The 10426-nt window shown below is 47.8% G+C and overlaps 1 protein-coding gene across 1 annotated transcript in view; it reads right to left on the minus strand.

The window, feature by feature from the left end:
- Positions 1-980: 980 nt before the first annotated feature.
- The window catches only part of MATN1 (matrilin 1, cartilage matrix protein), a 25913-nt gene continuing 16467 nt past the window's right edge, over positions 981-10426 (minus strand). The window contains exons 4-8 of the mRNA XM_017830518.1: positions 9819-9944; positions 9029-9442; positions 5708-5860; positions 3172-3252; positions 981-1406 (exon numbers count right to left, since the gene is read on the minus strand). Of these exons, the coding sequence (XP_017686007.1) occupies positions 1357-1406; positions 3172-3252; positions 5708-5860; positions 9029-9442; positions 9819-9944 (824 nt within the window). The 3' untranslated portion in view covers positions 981-1356. The remainder of the gene's footprint in view (positions 1407-3171; positions 3253-5707; positions 5861-9028; positions 9443-9818; positions 9945-10426) is intronic.

Genomic DNA, 10426 nt, shown 5'->3' on the forward strand with positions numbered 1-10426 from the left:
CTGCTGTTGTCAGGCAACCACCTCAACAACCACACCAAAAAAAAAGAAGAAGAAACTCACTTTTAAAATTCACAGCAAACTTTTAATATTCCCCCAAACCACTATTTCTGAACAGGCCAAGTCGTTCTGAAAAGCTTTTCACGTAGTCTCAAGTATAAATATTTTGATACAAAAAATAAAACCACGACACCCCCCCACCCCCCAAACCCAGCTCCTTGTGCTCACATCCGAAGGATGTGACCATTCCATGGGGCTCCAGGGCCCCCATTCCTCCCAGGACTGAATTCCAGGCTACAGCTGCAGGAGACAGGCAGGTCTGAGGTGCTTCCAGTCCACGTTGCTGCTTTTGTCTTGCCAGTGCTGGGAATCCAGGGGCAGGAGGAGGGGCTGAAAGGTCTGGAGATGAACTTGGTGGCTTTGAAGGTGCTTAGAGGTGTGGGAACCCTCTGTCCCCTGTCCTCTGGGGAGGGAGGTGGGACCAGATGGGCCACTGGGGACCCTTCCAAGCTGACCCATCCTGGGATTCTGTGACTCCATGGGCTGAGGAGGAGCCAGTGAGGCTCTGGATGATGCAGCAGCGGAGTCACCTCTTCCATGGGCAGCTCCAGCAGCAGTTCCTTGTGTTCCAGGTGCTGCTGATGCTTTGAAGCTCCAGGTGAGGATGTGGAGAGACATCTGGGCTGTTTTCACACAGAGCACACCGGAGATGGTGTCACACAGAGCCAAGGCCACCAGATCACTGCACATTGTCAGGGCTCACCCAGAGCAGGGGCTCCATCCCTGGGCCACTGAGAGACCATCCACTGGCTGGGAAAGCTGAGCTTTTCTCCTTCCACCCTGTACAACAGCCCTGGGTAAACCCAGCCTGTGCCATCCCACCCGCAGCTCACGCTCAGGGCTCGCTGCTGTACTTCTCTTCCTGCCAGACTCATCATGTTCCCAACAACAAGGTGATCAGCTTTGGCATTTTCCACTCAGCAGCCGAGGTGATTTGAAGTCACTTTGACTTTTAAATTAAATTATCTCATGCACAGAAACAGAAGCTGCAGAAGAACACAGCGAGGATTCACAGAGCTCATCATCCAGGACTTATTAACACACATATATATATTAAGCTTTAAATCAAAAACAAATCTTTGCAGATTTTTTTTTCCTTTTAATATATGCACTCTACATGATGCAACACACAGTGCTCTGCCCATTATACAATGCTCTACTGTTATATTTCTTCCCTTTTAAACAAATGCAGGTATTCTAGAACTCAAATACAAGCTGGCCAGAGCTCTGTGGCTGAGCTGCCCTCCCTGACAAGGGGAGGAGTTCTAGGAAGGAGGTAAAAAATCCTGTGCTGGGACTTTAGATGATCTTGTTCTCCAGGGCCTCGATCCTTTTTGCCAGAGCTTCCAGTGGGCAGGAGTTAAGGAGGAAAAATGACAGTGCACGTTGGGAGAGTGATTTTTGACGTGGACAGACAGTGAGTTTTAAACCAAATGAAGACAGATTTAGATTAGATATTAAGAAGAAATTCCTGGCTGGGAGGGTGGGGAGGCCCTGGCCCAGGTTGCCCAGAGAAGCTGTGGCTGCCCCTGGATCCCTGGAAGTGTCCAAGGCCAGGTTGGAGCAACCTGGGCTGGTGGAAGGTGTCCCTGCCCATGGCAGGGGTGGAACTGGATGGGCTTTAAGGTCCCTTCCAACCCAAACCATTCCAGGATTCTGTGATTCCATGATCTTCCACTGTTGGTTTTAGTGGCTCATCATTCCCACTGCCAATGTGTGACGGAATCTCCCTCTTGCTGCACCTTCCAGACACTGGGGTTTGTTGTTCTTTCCTACAGAGCACTTTGGGAGAGTCTGACCTCAACTCACCTCCAGGTTCCTACACTTCACAACCTGTTTAGATCTTAGCATTGGGCTGAAAGGTGTCCAAGGCCAGCTTGGACGGGGCTTGGAGCAACCTGGGCTGGTGGAAGGTGTCCCTGCCCATGGCAGGGGGTGGCACTGGATGATTTTTAAGGTCCCTTCCAACCCAAACCACTCTATGATTCCACGATTCCTTTCTCCAGTCCTCCCTGATTGACAAGGAGTGGGATGGTGCTGCCTTGCTGAGAGCACGGGGAATTTCTCATCCACTCTGGCATTCCCACAGCTATTCAAGCTGCTGACCTTCTGCTGAAGGTAGGAAACGTCTGTGCACCCACCCCTGTCACACCTTCGTAGGGAAGAGTAAAACCTGTGAGGTGTTTGGAGTGGCTGACAGGGAGTTCCTGACCCTGAGCAGCCTGGAGAGAGGAGCCAAGTGCTTTTCTCGGAGCTACAAAGGCTGTCGTAGCAATTTTCTGCTCGTTTCACTAATTGCTTCTCACCATGGGCTCGGGAGCAGCGACACCCTGGGTGAGAAGTGCTGATTTCCTGTGACCTTTTGCAGAACACGAGTCACGGATTTCACTCGGTTTGACTTAAAGAGTAGAAACGAAACCAGCGAGTGACACAGCAAAGCAGGAAATGTGTGAATAAATCAGAACATCGCTGTTAAAATGACACCCTCTCCTTATTCTCAGCGGTGAAAAACCTCCCCAGCCCCGTGTGAGGCTTTACAAATTCCTCCCTCCAGGAGAAGTTTGAAGCTTGCTCACAACTTTTTTGTTTTGTTTTGTTTTCTTGTTTCTCCTTCCACCTTATTCATGATCTTTGTGCAACATGACGGGACCCAGCGTGGAAAAAGGCATTTCCCAACGCCTTGGTTGAGATGGGATCAAAGTCACCTGGCTGGAGGTGTTTGCACTGAGCAGCTACGTGAGAATTTATCTCCTAGAACTGAGTTTCAGCCCAGTTTGGATCTGACTATTGGATGTGTCCATCTGAATTATCCAGATTATACAGTCCAGAGGACAAGCCCTGCAGTTTGCAGTCTCATAGATGACCCACCTTCACAGAATCAGAGAACCATTAAGGTTGGAAAAGCCCTTCAAGCTCACCAAGTCCAACCTTTGACCAATCCCCACCTTGTCAACCAGACCAGAGCGTAAAATGCCACATCCAGCAACCCAAAAGTCTCGTTTCCAGCTGCCTTCCCAACCTCCTTCCCCCAGGAGTAGAATTCCCCCGCTGGTCCCAGCAGAAAGCACAACCCAAGCCAGCAAGGGCTGGCCAAACCCAGCTCCCAAAGGATATATTTCTGCTGCAATGAATTGATGAGATCTTTGACTTTGGTCTGGAATTTCACGATGGATTTACATTCACAGGGATCTTCCTCTGTGGAGAAGATGAGTTAGGTGGTACCAAAAAAAAAAAAAAAAGGATTTAATCAGAATCACTGAGATCAGTGAAATAAAGCAATTCTTAGTTCCTTTGTCAGAAACGGGAAGGAAATCAAATTATCATCCCTTCTAATTATCTGACTGATCACTTCTGGCTCTCACATGACCAGAGAATGTCACGTTTTCTTGTCATATAGGCCAGGGCTCTGAGCAGGAAAATCTCTCCCAGATTTCCACTTTCCTAAAAGCCCACTGAGCTCTTCTGCTGCTGCCTAAAGTTTGCCCCAAAAATCTGAATGGGAGCAAACATGGTACTCCAAACAATCTCCCAAATAACATCAAATGAAAACTGGAGGCCCTGGTTACCATCTGAGTCAAGACTTGGTTGAGCTTTGCTTCAGTTTTCCAGTCCTTGAGTGGATGGAACAACGGGCATTAATCAATTTGTTAACCTGAAATTATTTGTCAGTAATTTCCATCTGTTCTTCAAGAAAAATTAACTGAGATGGGAGCAAAAAAGGGTAAAAAAGGAGTAAAAAATGGTTGGGAAAAGAAAGGAAATGGAAGGAGTAAACAAGAGTAAGACTTTTTAAAGGAAAGGACATCATTTACACAAACCCTCAAGTCCTGAGTAAACTAAAGGTGGATATTACCAGAAGATTTCTGGCCATCTGTTGATAAATACAAGCTGGCACTGGAAATCAAACAAATGTCAATACTTCCTTTCCTTTCTTTCTTTTTTTTTTTTTTTTAAATACTCAAATACTAATATATTTACCCAAATTGATTTTTTAATTTTTGTTTTTTGCAAACAAATAGTTTTTCTGAAATTAGCTTTTTTTTTTTTTAATGCTGAAGCCAAAATGTATCTGCTTGCTCAAAAGATGTTTAAATACAATATGTTGAGGGTTTTTTACACAGCTCCCATGGCTTTGTGCTTGGATTGACTCCTACTTTTTAGAGGAGGTGGCAAAGAAAGTCTCTGTCTTGCAAATCTGATTCTCTGAAGAGCCCTGGAGCCTGCTGGAAGTGATCTATCCTTCAAACAACTTCTCTAATTAAATGTTTTAATTAATCACAAGCAGTGTGATTTTCCACTGGGGCCTCTTAGACGTCCCCAAGAGGAAAGGAAAATCCCACTTTTAGGAATCTGGAGGACAAGGCACTTATCCATAATGACCTGTAAGGGTGCAAGGATCCAAATTTGATTTTCCTGAGGCAAAGCTCTTAATTTCCTGAGTGATTTTTTTCTCTCTAATTTACACCCAGAGAGAAAACCAGACGAATCACCTACTGCAACTCATAGTTCCGTGGGTTTGGCACAAATAACCACGTTAGAAACAGCAAGAAAAGGGGAATAAATTTGGCAAAGTGCATTATTTTATCCAGCTGATGCTGTGGAGCATCTCCCGATGCCATGAGAGCTGTGGGGATCAGGGAGCAAGGAAGAGCAGGTCTGGACACTCTTGGGAAGTAGAGCTGAGCTTGGAAGAGCTCTTTTGGGATCTCCCAAGCCCCTCCAGAGCTCTGGGCAGTTTATCTCGCTGGGGACTGGAAGGAAACATTTCCCTGGTGGGATAAAGGAGCCCGAGCACCTGGACTGGACAGGAGAGCTCCTGGTGAGCTTGGCAGGGCAGCTCTCAGATGTCTGCAAGGTTTTCAGTGTCCAAAACCAAGCCTGGGTGTTTGGGGTTCACCATCATCTGCCTCAAGCCAGCAGCTGCATCACAAAGGGCCAATATTTCATAGGAGGCATGTGATTCCTTAAAAAAAAAAAAAACCACCTAAAATAGCTGTGTTAGTTCTTTTTTTTTAATAATTTCTAGACTTAGGTTATTTACAGGTCAACTTTTCCTTAAATTTGGTCACGGCTGTCTCCCTCTCAGTCCTCTCTCAGCCTTTGCAGCACTGGGCTGCCCAAACACGAGCAACTTGGCATTGATTTTGCCCAAATTTAGGCACCTACGAGTCATTTTGAAGGTACCAGGAGCTTATTTCCACTTGGAATGTGTCACCCCCGTGGTGCCTGTCTGCCTGGAGAAGCAGCCAGTGGTTAGAAAGCTTCAGTTTGGTGATGATCTACATATTAAACCAAATAAATCAAGCCTTGGCTTCTCTTTTAAGAGATCTCTTCTTCTCTTCTGCCACCTTTGGCTGCTCTCAGGAGCTGGCCCATCCTGAATTCGTAATTTCTGAGGAGAAAGGTAGAGAAGGGGAGAAAGGTGGAGGAAAAGGGAAGGAGGGGGAGTTTGGGAGAGGGGGAGATTGCTGAGGTGTAGGTAACCACCCAAAATTGGTGTCCCCTGATCCTTCCACCTGCCAACTCAACGCCCTGAGCACAGAGAGCTTTTTGTAACATCCACCTGAAAGGGCGTTTTTGTCCTTCTGCTCCCAGCCTTCCAACGCTGTGATTAAACCCCCCCCTCACTCCCCAATCCCCTGACTCTCACCAACACAGATCTTCATCTGGAGCTTCTTCCCGATCTTGCTGATGGTCCTGAAGTCAGCAGTGTAGAAATAGTGCTCAGCCACCGGTTCGGAAGCGATTTCCCTCAGCTCATCCTCCACGGCGTTGCCGACTCCCACCGCAAACATCCGAAAGCCTGGGAGCAACGGGGTCCTGTCAGTGGGACGTGGAGCTGGGATGGGACCACCCCTTCTGCACCCCCAGTTCCACACATTCCAGCTGTTAAATGGCAAATTAACCCCTCGACTTTTACTGTTCCAGCTCCTTCCAGCCGGGGTTCAAAAGTTATGTCTGCAGGCAAAGTCTTACTGGGATTTATCAGATGAGTCTGGCTTGGTCACCTGATTGTTGGATTCCAGATTTTGGATATGAGAAAAAGAAAACTGCTAAGTTTAAACAAAAGCTTTGGGCTGGCAGAGACTGGGGAAAAACCCTTCATCTAGAGTCCAGATAAGGATCCATTGGTGTCATGGGTTTGGATTGTCCTGCCCAAGCCCGGAGAAACCATGCCCTGATCTCATCAAACCTGTGCAGAAAACCTTTTGTGTTTTGTCTCTCCCTTTGTGTTCCCTCAATCCTTTCATTCTGTAAACCCAAAACCTTTTTCCCCATGGAAATCTCCCGAGATAAAGTGGGTTTTTCCTGTGATGTAAGACCCCAAGATTTGTTAACCTGGGTTTTTCCCTATTACCTCACCATTGTGAAACCCCCAATTGGAATAAAATGAATATGCAACCCCCCTGTTGAATATGTAGACCCTAAACCCCTTAAATATCAAGTTGTAAGTCCAATAAAGTATTCCAGTTTCTGATTCCAAAGCTGGGATCGTGTATTTATTGACTCACTACACCTGATCCCAGCTCAGACCAACTTTATGGGTTTCCCAAAGCTCTGGAACTCAGTTGTCAACATCTTCATCACCTTGAGCCTGGGCATGGAGGAGGATGTGGTGCCCAGAGGATGAGCTGTGGTGGTGGGGTAAGGGCAGGGGGAGCGGGGAGAAGGGGTTGCAGTTCCTTGTTGGTGCAGGATGTGGTCCCTGTGAGGTGCTGCTGAGGGGATGGGGAGCCTGGGAGCAACAGGAACCTGGCAGTGGGACATGGAGCTGGGATGGGACCACCCCCCTGCCAGGCTGGACATCCTCATCCCCCCTTTGCACCCCCAGTTCCACACTTTCCAGATGTTAACTGGCAAATTGACCCCTTTGCCTCTACTAGTCCAGCTCCTTCCAGCCAGCTCAGCCAGGGTTCAAAAGGATGTTTGCAGGCAAAGTCTTACTAGAATTTACCAGATGGCACCTGATCCCAGCTCAGACCAACTTTATGGGTTTCCCAAAGCTCTGGAAATCAGTTGTCAACATCTCCAGGGGCTTGAGCCTGGGCATGGAGGAGGATGTGGTGCCCAGAGGATGAGCTGTGGTGGTGGGGCAAGGGTAGGGTGGGTGGGGAGAAGGGGCTGCAGTTCCTTGTTGGTGCAGGATGTGGTCACTGTGAGGTGCTGCTGTGGGGATGGGGAGAACAGTGGTGGCCACTGTGACCACAAGAACAAGGTTTTGGAGATAAAAGAAAGGACAGATGGTTGTAACACCCCGACAGGGTCATGCCTCCAAGTGATAAGGAAGAGATAACACAGCAAAAGGAAACAGTAGAAGTTTCCAAACCAGGCTGCAGCCACTATTGACCAGCCCATGAGGGGCAAAGTCCTCTGTGCTAGAGCTGTCTCTCCTCCTAAAATTGCAGTCAGTCTGTCAAAAGCAGCACGCCCTGGGAGTTCAGAACACGTCCAGCTATTGTGCTTTTCTGCCTCAAACTTGTTTCTGCTGAACCAAAGCCCAGCTTGCCTATTTTGGATGATGATACCAATTAACCCCAGGTCCAAAATATTAGTCTCTGCTTAGACTCGTGGAATTACAGAATACCCTGAGCTTGAAGGACCCACAAGGATCATCCAGTTCAACTCCTGGCACTGCACAGACACCCCAACAATCCCTGACAGCAGTTTCCAAACGCTCCTTGAGCTTTTCTTGGCAATCCTTTCCCCTCCTCCCCTTTTTGCCTTGTCTTTCCAGCTCTGGATGAATCAAATATTTGTTTGTTTTTCCAAGTTAAACTCAAACAACAAGTTTGGAGTCCCGTTAGAAACTCCTTGTTATTCATCCCACAGAAATAACTCAGGGACAGAGACTGGAGATTTCCTTGCAGGGTCAAAAGGGGAGGAAGAAACAAGGCATAAAATTTTATCATCACAGGGGAATAAATTCTGTAAATGCAGTTTATAAAGACCTCCTGGTTTACAGGAGCTGAACATCCTCATAACGTGTCAAGTTGCTCTGTAAACATTGGCTTTTCAGAGCTGGTCCCTGACCCTGGTGATGATGTGCTGGCCCTTAGTCCATCTAGTGGCAGAGCCCGAAGTTAAAAGGAAGGAGAGGATTTAGCAATTCATGAGTGAGTTCACACAGGCTGTGTCCATTTAACACAGGGATGGCAGAGACTGGAACCTGCTCAGCAGGTCAGCAAAGGGGCACATCTGCAGATATTAATATTTTATGGGGTTTAGGCAAATTAATGTATCAATATGTGGCCACTGGGCACTTTTACTAAACAAGAGAAGCTGAAGAAAGTTTCTTATGAGCGTGCCAGGGAGTCCATAGTTATTCTTAATCTGTATTTCTGCTTTGGTTATTGTTTTATTTTCCTTTTTCAGGCCTCAGGGCTGAGACAGCCAAGCCACACTTGGTCCTACAGCTCCTGTTATTCTCCAAGGGGCTCTCTGATGGTCATCTTTGCCTCACCACGTGTGCCACTGAGAGCTGGATTTCATTGCCAACCCCAGACAAATCACAGAATCACAGGATGGTTTGGGTTGGAAAGGACCTTAAAGTGCATCTCATTCCACTCCCTGCCGTAGGCAGGGACACCTTCACTAGCCCAGGTTGCTCCAACCTGGCCTTGAACACTTCCAGGGATGGGGCATCCTCAGTTTCCTTGACATTTGTGTTTAGCATGACTGGTGTGCATCCCATCCCACCCCATCCCACCCCATCCCACCCCATCCCATCCCAAAGAGCCAGAGAGGACTAAAACTTGCTACTGGCAAACCAAGATGCACCTGAAGCCCAGCCAGGGTGGCTCCAAGTTCTCTATGAGCATCCAAGCATAGGCAGGAAATGTCTCCCCACACCTGCAGGAACCTGTTTGTGCCCTCAGGAAGAGGCATCTCCAGGGAAGGAATCCTGGGTTGATACACGAGGCAGTACCTGGTCCGAGGGAGAAACGAGCCACCAAGAATTGAGGAGGCCTACCTGAGTCTTTGGCTTTTTTGGCAGCATCTGTGATGTAATCCTGGGACCTGCCATCAGTGAAGACAATGCCCACCTTGGGCACGCCGGGCCTGGCCCCATTGATGCTGGCAAAGGAGCTGTCCACGAGGTACTTCAGAGCCTGGCCTGTCATGGTCCCTTTCTCCATGTAGGACATTTTCTTCACTGCTGCTTTGATGTCCTTCTTGTTCTTGAACTGCCCCAGGGGAAACTCCTGCCTGACAGAGCTGGAGTACTGAACCAGCCCCACTTGGGCCTGTTTGTCCGACACCTCCAGCGAGTCCACGATCTGGTTGATGAACTTCTTCACCAGCTCAAAGTTCTCAGGCCTCACACTCTTGGAGCCATCGATCAGGAAAACGAGATCCAGAGCAGATCCCAGCCCACCACTGCAAGCTGAGGAAACACGTGAGGGGAGGCCAAAAGAAAACAGAAAAAAAAGTCCCCAGTTAATAACGTAGGAAAATTTAATTTTAGTGCCATTTAATGGCTAAGGAAATGGGTTTAATCAATCAAAACTCAGCAACACTTCACAGCAATGTTTTCGAAATTATTTTAAAATTATATATTATAAAAGTATATTATAATATATATATAGTATATTTTATATACTATATATGTTATAAATATAAATATATATAGTATATTTTATATTATAAAAGTATTATTTCATAGTATGATGTAAGTGCCTTCTCTGAACAGAAGCTGCTCTGGCTCAGTCCTATCCCCCCATCCCACTGAGCTCCCAGTGCAGGTGGAAACCATCACCCACCACTGCAGGTCTTGCCATCGTTGTTGAGGGTGAAGCCCTCCTTGCAGGCACATTTGTAGGCTCCTGGGGTGCTCACACAGATCTGCTCACAGTCGTGGTCTCCAGTGGCACACAGGTCAGACACCACTGAAAGAAAAAGTGGGGATTAAAATCAGAGCCCAGGCTAAGACTTTTCCACCCAGACCCAGCTCAGCCCATGCACAACACAGGATATTTGTCCTGAATCAGAGCCCAGGCCAAGCCTTCTCCACTCAGCCCTGCCCGAGCCCATCCACAGCACGGGATTTGTCCCAGAACCAAATCCACTCTGCCACAAGACAAACATCCCGGTCCTTGCTCTTGGACAGAGCAGCTACAGGAGGCAAGGAGACATTTTGACAAGTCTCCTGACTCCAAGGCACAGCCAGGACTAGGAATAGTCTCCACTCTGAGGGCAAAACCCCTCTGTGTGTTGAGCACATCCCAGCCCACTTCCATCCCAGCACACTTCCATCCCAGCACACTTCCATCCCAGCACACTTCCATCCCAGCACACTTCCATCCCAGCCCACTTCCATCCCAGCACACTTCCATCCCAGCACACTTCCATCCCAGCCCACTTCCATCCC

This window comes from Lepidothrix coronata, unplaced genomic scaffold, assembly GCF_001604755.1.
Source record: "Lepidothrix coronata isolate B3197 unplaced genomic scaffold, Lepidothrix_coronata-1.0 Scaffold180, whole genome shotgun sequence".
Lineage (NCBI taxonomy): Eukaryota > Metazoa > Chordata > Aves > Passeriformes > Pipridae > Lepidothrix > Lepidothrix coronata.